The sequence below is a fragment of the Natrix helvetica genome, assembly GCF_964273705.1.
Source record: "Natrix helvetica genome assembly, chromosome: 5".
In the NCBI taxonomy this organism is placed as follows: domain Eukaryota; kingdom Metazoa; phylum Chordata; class Lepidosauria; order Squamata; family Natricidae; genus Natrix; species Natrix helvetica.
Window position 1 is genome coordinate 2,033,872 of NC_138551.1, and position 12,026 is coordinate 2,045,897.

The 12,026-nt window shown below is 43.3% G+C and overlaps 1 protein-coding gene and 1 long non-coding RNA gene across 3 annotated transcripts in view; one reads left to right on the plus strand and one right to left on the minus strand.

Moving 5' to 3' along the window:
• Positions 1–498: 498 nt before the first annotated feature.
• On the plus strand, positions 499–2,753 carry LOC309393677. The gene is made up of 2 exons (XR_014175630.1): positions 499–2,403; positions 2,479–2,753. It is a non-coding gene; the product is annotated as an uncharacterized lncRNA (long non-coding RNA).
• Positions 2,553–12,026, minus strand: part of TPRG1 (tumor protein p63 regulated 1) — a 44,723-nt gene continuing 35,249 nt past the window's right edge. For both annotated transcript variants that reach the window (XM_081956141.1, XM_081956142.1), the window contains exon 6: positions 2,553–3,078. In XM_081956141.1, the coding sequence (XP_081812267.1) occupies positions 2,884–3,078 (195 nt within the window). In that variant the 3' untranslated portion in view covers positions 2,553–2,883. The remainder of the gene's footprint in view (positions 3,079–12,026) is intronic.

Consider the following 12,026-nt stretch of genomic DNA (forward strand, 5'->3'; position numbering starts at 1 on the left):
AAGGCACCTGAGGGTAGAACAAGAAGCAATGGGTGGAAACTAATCAAGGAGAGAAGCAACTTAGAACTGAGGAGAAACTTCCTGACAGTGAGAAAATTAATCAGTGGAACAGAAATTACCTCCAGAAGTTGTGAATGCCCCAACACTGGAAGTCTTTAAGAAGATGTTGGATAGCCATTTGTCTGAAACGTTATAGGGTTTCCTGCCTGGGCAGGGGGTTGGACTAGAAGACCTCCAAGTCCTTTCACATTCTATTCTACCAACGGCATTGACCCTCAGTCAATTGCAAAAGGCAGTTTGACTCAGAATAGCTTACATCTTGTGACAATCCCTTTAACACCATCAAACATCCACATCTGTCCATCCCAGGTCCTTGGGGAGGGACTCAATAGGTGGACTAAAATGCCAAATGCAGTCTAAACATCTGGCTGTCTGTGCAATCAACCATAATCATAATAATTGTTGACAAGAAAGACAAAAATAATAACAATTGTTGATAATACATTACAAGTTTATTATTGTCATTTATTTTAAAAATGTGCTACGCAAATTAAAAATAAACCCAGACAAAGCATCAAACTTCCAGAGTTAAAGCTGCAAGAAATACATGTTTGACTGAAGAAAATAAAACCACAGAGATCCCAGCTAAATTAGAAAATTAGTTATTTTATTGTAATGAGTTCCCTAGCAAATTCTTTCTTCCCCATTTGCAGAAATGTTTAATCTATTTCTAGATTCTGCAAGCCTTTTCAAGACATGAGTCATTCAAATGTCAAGTAAACTTGGATGAAGAATTTATGTCATGTTATCACTACAGTAAGAGTTATTATTTTAATGAAGAACACAATAATCTTTAATCAGCTTTTCCCTAAGTTGTTAACCCATTTGTTGCAATAGAGTAAATCCCATATCCTGAGCAAAAGCTGAGGGGAATTGTAGTCCAAGTTGTCCAGAAAACCCCTGGCTGGGCAAAGCAAATTAGCCCAAGAGATTTAGCAAGAAAAATGCCCGGAAAAGCTTCATTCACACATGCAACTTAAATTAAGGGATCCATTTCTGGTTTGGCACATCACGTTGAAGTCTTGGAATGGGACAACTTGCCAATTTGCCACAGCCAATTTTCCATGGCCAACCTGCTGTGGGACAATTTAACATTTCTATTGAAGTATTTAAAATAAATAAAAATTATTTTAATTTTTGCCATTCACATTTCATTCTTCTGTCCCTCCTTTTGCATCCTTCCGCTACATTTTAGATTCATTCTTCCTTCCTTCCCTTCTCATTCTCTTCTCATGCCTTCCTTCCTCAATTTTTTGTCTTCCTTCCTTCCCTTCCTTCCTTCCTCCTTCCCATCTTTCTTTCTGCCTCCCTCCCTTCAGAAGGATCTTCCTTCCTTCCTTTCCTTCTCCTTCTCTTCTCATTCCTTCCTTCCTCAATTTTTGTCTTCCTCCCTCCCTCCCTCCCATCTTTCTTTCTGCCTCCCTCCCTTCCATCTTTCTTTCTTCCTCCATCCCATCTTCCTTCCTTCCTTCCCTCCTTCCCTTCTCATTCTCCTCATCCCTTCCTTCCTTAATTTTTGACTGCCTTCCTTCCTTCCCTCCTTCCTTCCTGTGGCAAGACGGCCATGTCGAGTTGTCTTGCAATGAGTTGGCCAAGGCCAGTTGGCCGTGGGGAATTGCCACAGTCCCTTGAAGACTTGGGGAGTGTATCACAAACACCACTCCATCAGAAAGCAAGCCAGGTTGCCCCACACGCAAGGGACTCTCTGCCGTGTGAATGCAATCTCTGGGGCTTTTACCTAGCTGGTTACGTGTCAGAAGTGAGTGTCAGAAGTAGCATTCGAACTCAGGACCAGGGTTCAGATTCACGTTGAGAGCCTGCTGGTCCTAATCAAGTTGGCGAGATTTGATGGCTACAAGAACCTTGAGGCTAACATTTCTGTTGTGAAACAAGGTAGTTGTGAAGTGTCTTGTGCTCCATTTCACAACCTTTCTTTTGCTCCTTGCGAAGTGAATCACTGCAGTTCTGAAGTTAAGTGGATCCGGCCTTCTCCCTTGACTTTGTTTGTCGCAAAGGGGATGCTGCCGGGACTCTGTGGCCGTCATAAATATGAGTCAGATGGCAAGGCTCTGAATGTTGATCCGGTGACCATTGGGAATGCAGCAACGGTCGTAAGGGTGAAAAACGGTCACAAGTCACTCTTTTCAGGATCATCTAAACTTTGGCCACTAAACAGCCATTAAATGAATGGTTGTAAATCAAGGACCATCTGAGTAGCAAAACCAGGAGAGTTGCACATCACAGCTGCTTCGCTTAGCAACGGAAATTCAGCCCCCAATTGTAGTCGTAAATTGAGGACTGCCTGTAACCTAATTCTCTTTCTCTGACATCTCATTCCACCAGGTTTGGGAGGAAAGAAGGAAGGAAGGAAAGAAGGGAGGAGGGAAGGAGGGAGGAAGGAGATGGAATGAAAGAAAGGGTAAGGAAGAAAAAAGATAAAGGAAGGAAGAAGGAAGGAAGAAAAAGAAAAGGAAACAAGTAAGTAAAAAACAGAGGGAAGGGAAGAAGAAAGAAAGAAAGAAAGAAAGAAAGAAAGAAAGAAAGAAAGAGATGGAAGGAAGGAGAAAAAAGAAAGGAAGGAAGCAGGGAGGTGGAATGAAAAGAAAGGGAAAGGAAGAAAGAAGATGCAAGAAGGAAAGAAGGGAGGGAGGAAGAGGAAGGAGATGGAATGAAAACAAAGGGGAAGGGAAAGGGAACAGAAGAAAAAAATGAAGAAAAAAGAATGAAGGAAGAAAGAAAATAAAGAAAAAGAAATATGTAAGAGATGGAGGGAGGGAGGGAAAGAAGAAAGAAAGAAAGAAATCTGGAGGGAAAACGTCCAGATCAGAATCCGATGCTGCCCCGAGCGAGGCAATATCCCAGTTTATTTTGGTTTCCAAAAAAGGCCATCACTCCAGTGTAGGTCTGAATGCGGATGGGCTCGCTCACCAAAACCACCCCGGGAATCCAGCCTGGCGCAGGGGCCATTTCTTGGGCATTCTCCACAGCTTGGACCAGCTGAGCCTTGAAAGCAGAAACCTGCAAATAAACAAGATAATCTATTTCCCCTCTTCCTTGCAATATTTCCCAGACAGGGTTAATTATCCTTTTTTTTAAATTGTTTTTCCTCTTACTGGAGCTTAAAAGTGCAAATATTAAAACTAATGCCAACTAAAAATATATATATATAAAAGAAACAATGCAGAAAGGAAAAAGAGAGAGAGAAATTTTTAAAAAAAGAAATAATTCATGGTTATTTTAAATAATTGGATAAGGGGTGGGGGGGAGTTTAAAAATGAAAAGATAAAGTATCAGCTAAAAAAATTGTGAGAGAAAAAAGTGGAGAATATAAACAAAGAAGGTAATTATCATTTTAGGTAATTAAGTAAGATTAATCATCATTTTTAATAATCATTTCTATTGGGTTTTTAAAATGCAGAAAAACCCCTGAAAGATGTAGCAAAAATAAAAAAAGGCAGAACCAAAAGGAGGGGGGAAATAAAGATAGGTAATTATCATTTTAGATAATTAGAGGAGATTAATTGTCATTGTTTTAATCAATGTTGAAGTTTAAAAATGCAAAACTAAAAGTAATGCAATATTAAAAGGCACAGTATACAGAGAGGGAAAAAAGAAGAAAGGAAACATACAAAGAAAATGGGTGATTCTCATTTCAGACAATTTTTTATAGTCTCATTGTAGTACAGAATACAAAATAACGGAGTTGGAAAGGACCTTAGAGGTCTTCTAGTCCAACCCCCTTCCTGGGAAGTCCTTGACTTATGACCATTTGTTTGGTGACCGTTCAAAGTTACAACGGCACTGAAAAAGGGGCACTTATGACCAGCCCTCACACTTACGACCATTGTAATATTTCTGTGGTCATGTGATCAAAACTCAGACGCTTAGCGACTGACTCATATTTATGACGGTTGGGTGATTCCCTTTTACGACCAAAGCAAAGTCAATGAGGAAACCACATTGATTCAGAGTTGAGGAAGGATAAACTGGGAACCTTTGGTCACAAATGATTTAATTACATTCCTACCTGGAGCAGGGGGTTGAACTAGATGACCTCTGAAGGGCCCCTTCCAGCTTACACATTGTATTCTTCTGGAAGGCGCCTGCTTGGGAAATTCCTGCCTGCATTTCCCTGGAGAACTAGAGGTAGCCCTCCACTTATGACCACAGTTCGGTCCAAAATTTCTGTTGCTAAGTGAGACAACCATCACTGTTGCTAAGTGAGAGGAGTCTTGCCTCATTATCCGATCTTTTGTGCCACAGTTGTTAAGTGAATCCGGCTTCCCCTTTGATTTTGTTTATCAGATGCAAAAGGGGATCATGTGACCCCGGGACACTGTGACCGTCATAAATACGAGTCAGTTGACAGTGAGAACAATGAACTGCTTGACCCCAGAAGTCGTGGCTGCCCCATCACCGGAGGCTTTTAAGAAGAGACTGGATCATTTGAATCACCTGAAATGATCTGCAGTCTGCTGCTTGAGCAGGGGGTTGGACTACAAGACCTCTAAGGTCCCTTCCAACTCTTATTCCGTTATTAGTGGCCAAGGGTCTGAATTTTCAACACAGGACCACAGGGTTGCTACAGTCACCATAAGTGTGTGGGGGGGGGAAAGTCCCTTTTTAAAAGTTCTGTTGCAAACTTGGAATGGAACGGAGCAGGAGAACTTATGGCTTACGAGAACATCTCCGACAAACAACTCCAGAAACCGGATCCCTCCATATGAGAGGGATCTAGTGATGTCCTTCAGCCACCTCTCCATCATAACACAGCTGGGACCCTCCCAGATTTTTTTGGGGGGGGTAGGGGGCAGAAGGGTGTTGTTGCCAAACACTTGCGAACGCGTCTCTTGCATGCAAAGGATATTTTTCATGCCCAGGTTTAAAAACAGCTTGGAGAGAGAGAGAAGGAGGGAGGGAGCGATCGAATGCACTAAAACATCCTCTCCATGCCAGGAACACAAAGGGGTTGAGTTACACACCCCACAACGACGGATGGACAACTGGAAAGCAGCCCAGTTCTCGAGGATAAACTGAGACAGAAGCAGATGGGGGGGGAGGGGGGAGGAAGGGGGGGGTCCCTCTCTGGATGGAAATGGAGCAAAGCACTTGACAGGCGACCTACGCTGACCCCTGTCTTGCTCGCTCGCTCCTGAACACCCATGCAGCTGTTTTTGCTTTAACTGGATTTTAAAATTTAAGACCCCCGTTCTAAATGTTTCCCGTGGCACTTTTACGGAAGGATTGTCTGCGAGATAAGCAGAATATAAGTTTGTTTGTTTGTTTGTTTGTTTCTTGCACTTAAAGGCAAAGGTTCCCCTCGCACCTATGTATTAGTCATTCCCAACTCTATGGGGCGGTGCTCACCTCTGTTTCAAAACCGAAGAGCCAGCACCATCCGAAGACGTCTCGTGGCCGGCATGACGAATCCTATTTCTCTATTCGCATTTCTTAAGTTCAAGTAAATGAGGGCAGATACGATATTGTTGCCATTACAGAAACTTGGTGGGATGAAACCGACAAATGGAACATACAGCTAGAAGGATTTAAATTATTTAAAAGAAATAGACCAAATAAAAGAGGAGGTGGAGTTGCACTATATATAAGAAATAACTACCTCTCTACAGAAATAGAGCACAACAATGATGAGAACTTCTTGAATGCATTTGGGTCAATATTAAAGGTTGTGGGGGAAATGACATTGCCATAGGTCTATACTACAGGCCACCCAACCAAGCAGAGGAAGTAGATGAACTTTTTGCTAGTCAGCTAACTAAGGTATGTAGGAAGCACACCACAATAGTAGTGGGGGATTTTAACTACCCTGACATCAACTGGGAAACAAACTCTGCACCAAGTGGAAGATCCAACAGGTTCCTAACAAACCTAGCAGACAACTTTGTTTCCCAAAAAGTAGAGAAGGGAACAAGGGGATCAGCCATATTGGACTTAATTCTCACTAACAGAGAGGAAATGATAAAAGGTGTTGAAGCCATAGGAACCCTGGGGGCAAGTGACCATGCAATATTGGAATTCAACATTATCCAAACAAAAGTAGTAGAACAAAGTCAAACTAGAGTCTTGGACTTTAAGAAAGCTAATTTCAATAAACTTAGAGAGAGCTTGGGAAAAATTCCATGGATGAGAATCCTCAAGGGGAAAACAACTCAAGAAGCTTGGGAAATTTTGAAAGATGACATTACAAAAGCCCAGTCTAGCACACAATACCAATGAAGAAGAAAAATAACAGCTCCCAAAAGAAACCAGCATGGCTGCATAAAGAACTCTCTGACAAATTGAAAGACAAAAAAGATAAGTATAAAAAGGGGAAAGAGTGGGACATAACTAAGGCAGAATATCAGCAAATAGCCCGAGCCTGTAAAGATGAAATGAGGAAAGCTAAGGCTCACAATGAAGAAAGACTTGCCACAAAAGTAAAAATTAACAAAAAAAGCTTCTTCCAACATGTTAAAAACAAGAAAAAAGTTAAGGAAACAATCGGTCCATTGCTGGGAGAAAGTGGCAAGAAAGTGACAAGCAACAGGGAGAAAGCAGAACTATTTAACTCATGTTTTGCATCTGTCTTTACACAAAGGGATAAAACAGTCCAACCTATCAAAAGCAGCACCACAAAAATCAGATTAGGAACACAAGTTGAAATAGGGAAGAAAATGGTAAGTGAGCACCTGTCTACCCTAGACGAATTCAAATCACCAGGACCGGATGGATTGCACCCCAGGGTTCTGAAGAACTGGCAGACGAGATCTCAGAACCACTGAATTATATCTTTCAGAGATCCTGGAGCACCGGGGAACTACCAGAGGACTGGAAAAGAGCTGATGTGGTTCCCATCTTCAAAAAAGGGGGAAAAATAGATCCAGGAAACTACAGACCTATCAGCCTGACCTCAATATCAGGAAAGATTCTGGAAAAAATAATCAAGCAACGAATTAGCGAACACCTAGAAGTAAACAAAGTAATAGCCAAAAGTCAACATGGATTTGTCAAAAACAGATCATGCCAGACTAATCTTATTGCATTCTTTGACAAAGTGACAAAATTAGTGGACCAGAGGAATGCCGTTGATATAGTTTACTTGGACTTCAGTAAGGCATTTGATAAGGTAGACCATAACCTACTACTAGATAAAGTAGAAGAATGTGGGTTGGACAGCATCACCACCAGATGGATTCATAACTGGCTGACCAACCGCACTCAATGTGTAGTCCTCAATGGAACTGCATCTACATGGAGGGAGGTATGCAGTGGAGTACCCCAAGGCTCTGTTTTAGGCCCAGTACTCTTCAACATCTTCATCAATGATTTGGATGAGGGAATAAATGGGAAACTCATCAAATTTGCAGATGATACCAAGCTGGCAGGAATAGCCAACACTCCAGAAGACAGGCTTAAAATACAGAAGGATCTTGACAAACTTGAACATTGGGCACTATCTAATAAAATGAAATTCAATGGTGAAAAGAGTAAGGTTCTACATTTAGGCAACAAAAACGGAATGCACAGGTACAGTATAGGTGATACCTTGCTCAGTAGTAGTAACTGTGAAAGGGATCTTGGAGTCCTAGTGGACAACCATTTAAATATGAGCCAGCAGTGTGCAGCAGCTGGCAAAAAAGCCAACACAGTTCTAGGCTGCATCAACAGAGGGATAGAATCAAGATCACGTGAAGTGTTAATACCACTTTATAATGCCTTGGTAAGGCCACACTTGGAATACTGCATTCAGTTCTGGTCGCCACGATGTAAAAAAGATGTGGAGACTCTAGAAAGAGTGCAGAGAAGAGCAACAAAGATGATTAGGGGACTGGAGACTAAAACATATGAAGAACGGTTGCAGGAACTGGGTATGTTTAGCTTAAGAGAAAGAAGGACTAGGGGAGACATGATAGCATTATTCCAATATCTCAGAGGTTGCCACAAAGAAGAGGGAGTCAAGCTATTCTCCAAGGCACCTGAGGGCAGAACAAGAAGCAATGGGTGGAAACTAATCAAGGAGAGAAGCAACTTAGAATTAAGAGGGAAACTTCCTGACAGTTAGAACAATGAATCAGTGGGACAGAAATTGCCTCCAGAAGTTGTGAATGCCCCAACACTGGAAGTCTTTAAGAAGATGTTGAATAGCCATTTGTCTGAAACGGTATAGGGTTTCCTGCCTAGGCAGGGGGTTGGACTAGAAGACCTCCCAAGTCCCTTCCAACTCTGCTATTGTATTGTATAAGAAGCAATGGGTGGAAACTAATCAAGGAGAGAAGCAACTTAGAACTGAGGAGAAACTTCATGACAGTGAGAACAAGTAATCAGTGGAACAGAAATTGCCTCCAGAAGTTGTGAATGCCCCAACACTGGAAGTCTTTAAGAAGATGTTGGATAGCCATCTGTCTGAAACGGTATAGGGTTTCCTGCCTAGGCAGGTGGTTGGACTAGAAGACCTCCAAGGTCCCTTCCAACTCTGCTATTGTATTGTGATTGTATTTGTATTGTATTGTAAGTGCTTTTGAACTGCTAGGTTGCCAGAAGCTGGGACAAGTCACGGGAGCTCCCTCCGTTACGCAGTGCTCGGGATTCGAACCATCAAACTGCTGACCTTTCTGATCGACAAACTCAGCATCTTAGCCACTGAGCCACCACATCCCTCTCTTATTACACTTACATGCTGCTTATCTGGCTGACATTCCTTCCGTAAAAGTGCCACGTAAACCGTTAGAACAGAGGTCTTAAATTTCAAAATCCAGTTAACGACAGCACGCTTGTGCGGCCTTTCACAGAACATGCTAAGCTTACTTAGCACTGCAGGGATCCCCCGACTTACAACCGTCATTTGAAGTTACGACGAATGTGTAAAAAGCGACTTATGGCCGCCTTTTTACGCTTACGAGCGCTGCAGCCTCCCCAGAGTCACATGATCAGAATTCAGATCACGCTTGGCAACTGACTTGGATTTATGACGGAGTCACGCGATCCCCCTTTGGTGACCTTCTGACGAGCAAAGTCAATAAGGAAGCCAGATTCACTTAACGACCGTGTCATCCACTGAGCAACTGCAGGGTGTCAGAGTTCCAAGTAACACCCCCAACAATAGAAGACTCCGAGGCTTGAGTTTCCTCATTCGCTTAACAGCCGTTGCAAGGAAGGTTGTAAAATGGGGCAAAGCTTGCTTCATAACTCTCTCCCTTAGCAGTGGAAATTTAGGGCTGGGTTGTGGTCATAAGTCGAGGACTGTCTGTAAAGCTGGTCGTTGTGGGAGCTTCATCACGGGAAGCTTTTAAGAAGAGACTGGACCGCCGTCTGTCAGAAATGGAGTAGTGTCTTCTACTTGGGTGTGGGGTTGGACTAGATGACCTCCAAGGTCCCTTCCAACTGTGGTATTCTACTGTATATTCAATGAAACAGAAGTTGTCTTCAGACGTTGTGGGTGCTTCATCCTTCATTGGAAGCTTTCAAGAAGAGGCTGGACTGCCACCTGTCAGACATGGTGCAGGGTTTCCTGTTTGGGTGGGTGGGTTAGACTAGATGACCTAGAAGGTCCCTTCCGACTCTATTATTCTGTTCTGTTCTGTGAAAGCTTTCAGCTACCATTTTCTATGTTTTTTCAATGTTTTTGGCAGATTCTCTCCAACACTTCCACCCCCACCCCCCCTCTGCTCAGCTCAACTTTCTCTTTTATTTATTTACTCTTTTATTTATTTATTCGGCTTCTAAACTATCAGGATTCAGTTTATTCTCTGCGGTCTCCTGAAATAAAACATCCAGAGCACAACACTACAGCTCAAATGGCAGAACCATTAAAAAAAAACCCAAAATCGGGATCATTAAGTGAAAATTAAAACGCTCGGACCATAACAATCGGAGGTGTTTTTTTTAAAAAAAATGTTCTTTCTTTTTTGGGCAGCTTTGAGTTCTAAGAATAAATGGGTAAAATTGCTGCTTTTTCCAAAGGCCTTGCGGCTTCAAAGAACATAGCATCCTAGGTCTGAAAGGGAGCTCGGAGATCCTCTAGTCCAACCCCTGGCTCAAGGCAGGAGACAGCCTTCCCTACAAGCAACTGCCGTGATCCACTTAACAACTGTGGCAAGGTCGTAAAAGTGGTCAAAACTCACTTAACAAAGTATTTGAGTTTCTTCTTCAGGATCTGGCCTTCTAAAGAGCAGTCAGGGTGGATCTCCTCCAGGACTGACCGGTTGGATGGCCTTGCAGTCCAAGGGACTCAGTGCAGGAGTCTTCTCCAGCTCCAGAGTTCAAAGGCCTCCATTCTTTGGTGCTCAGCCTTCAAGTGAAGGGGGGAATTCAGCCATAATTAAAATGAGGTCAGATGAGACTGCAGTGGGGCACTGCCGAAATGGTGTCCCTGATAAATGACTGGGTTTCTTTTGAAACTTGGCTCGAAGCTCATGAATTAATTAGAGCATCTTTCGAAACCTGACATTTTTGTTATGTAGAAGAGACTGGCTCAGGCCTTTTAATGGCCCATTGAGAAAGGCTATTAAGAGTGACTCTGTTTCCTGCCTAAAAACATGTTTCTCCATTTCTGATCCAGGGAAATATAACATTCTGCCTTTTTCAATATTTCCCAGGATATTTCATTTTTCTAGGGGAGGGGAGGGCTTTTAACTTCCTACACAAGAATCCGTTTTTTTAAAGTGCCCCACTACTCAAAACAAGCAACGGAGCATGTTTAATTAGCCGAAGAATATTATTTGCATAAGCTACCTCCTCGTTTTAATGGATGTGGGGATGTATGATTTGGGACAGGGGGTCTCCAACCTTGGCAACTTTAAGCCTGGTGGACTTCAACTTCCAGAATTCCCCAGCCAGCTTTGCTGGCTGGGGAATTCTGGAAGTTGAAGTCCTCCAGGCTTAAAGTTGCCAAGGTTGGAGACCCCTGATTTAGTATGTAGCAGGAAATAGGTAGGGGGAGGTCAGGAAGCGTGTAACCTCATAGCAGCTCAGCTAATGGGGAACACGGAGGCATGCGGTGCTGGGGACAGAGTGATATAAAGAAGGGGATATTTTGGATCAGAACCTTGGAGAGAAACCAAGTTTTCATAAGCTTCTCTCATCGTTTGTCGTCATAAATGTCTTTGCTGGTTATTGGTCAGGCGAGCTTGCCTCTGGCCACCAAGGGAAGGAGCCAGGAGCAAGTAAACAGCCTGAAAATGTGTGTGTGTGTGTGTGTGCCGGAGAGAAAGAGCACACATGTTGTGGGATGCAAACATCCCCCCTCCTCCCCAGCCACGTATCTTCCCATCTGCAATTTGGCTTAGGAGAGAATTAGTAACCGGATCTCACCCATTTTAGGAGAGAAAAACAGCAAGCAAGAAGTAGTCTTTGAGATCAAGTCTTTCGGCTGGAGGGAACACGTGGGGCTTTTCTTTCTTACAGGGAGGAGGGGTATCAAGTGAGGGGGGAAGGATTGGGGGGGGCATAGGCCTATGGTTTTCCCAGTTGCAATGGATGGCTGTGAAGGTTGGACCATAAGGAAGGCTGAGCGCCAAAGAATGGAGGCCTTTGAACTCTGGTGCTGGAGAAGACTTCTGCATTGAGTCCCTTGGACTGCAAGGCCATCCAACCGGTCAGTCCTGGAGGAGATCAACAATGACTGCTCTTTAGAAGGCCAGATCCTGAAGAGGAAACTCAAGTACTTTGGCCACATAAGGAGAAGAAAGGACTCCCTGGAGAAGAGCCTCATGCTGGGAATGATGGAAGACAAAAGAAGAAGAAGAAGGGGACGGCAGAGAAGGAGGAGGCTGGATGGAGTCACTGAAGCAGTTGGAGTGAGGCTGTGAGCTTAAATGGATTCCAGAGGATAGTAGAGGACAGGAAGGCCTGGAGGAACGTGGTCCAGGGGGTCGCGATGGGTCAGACAGGACTCCATGACTAACAACAACTATATAGAATTCTTGCACAAGGAACTTGCAGAAAAAGATGCAGCTACAGGCCCAAAGCTC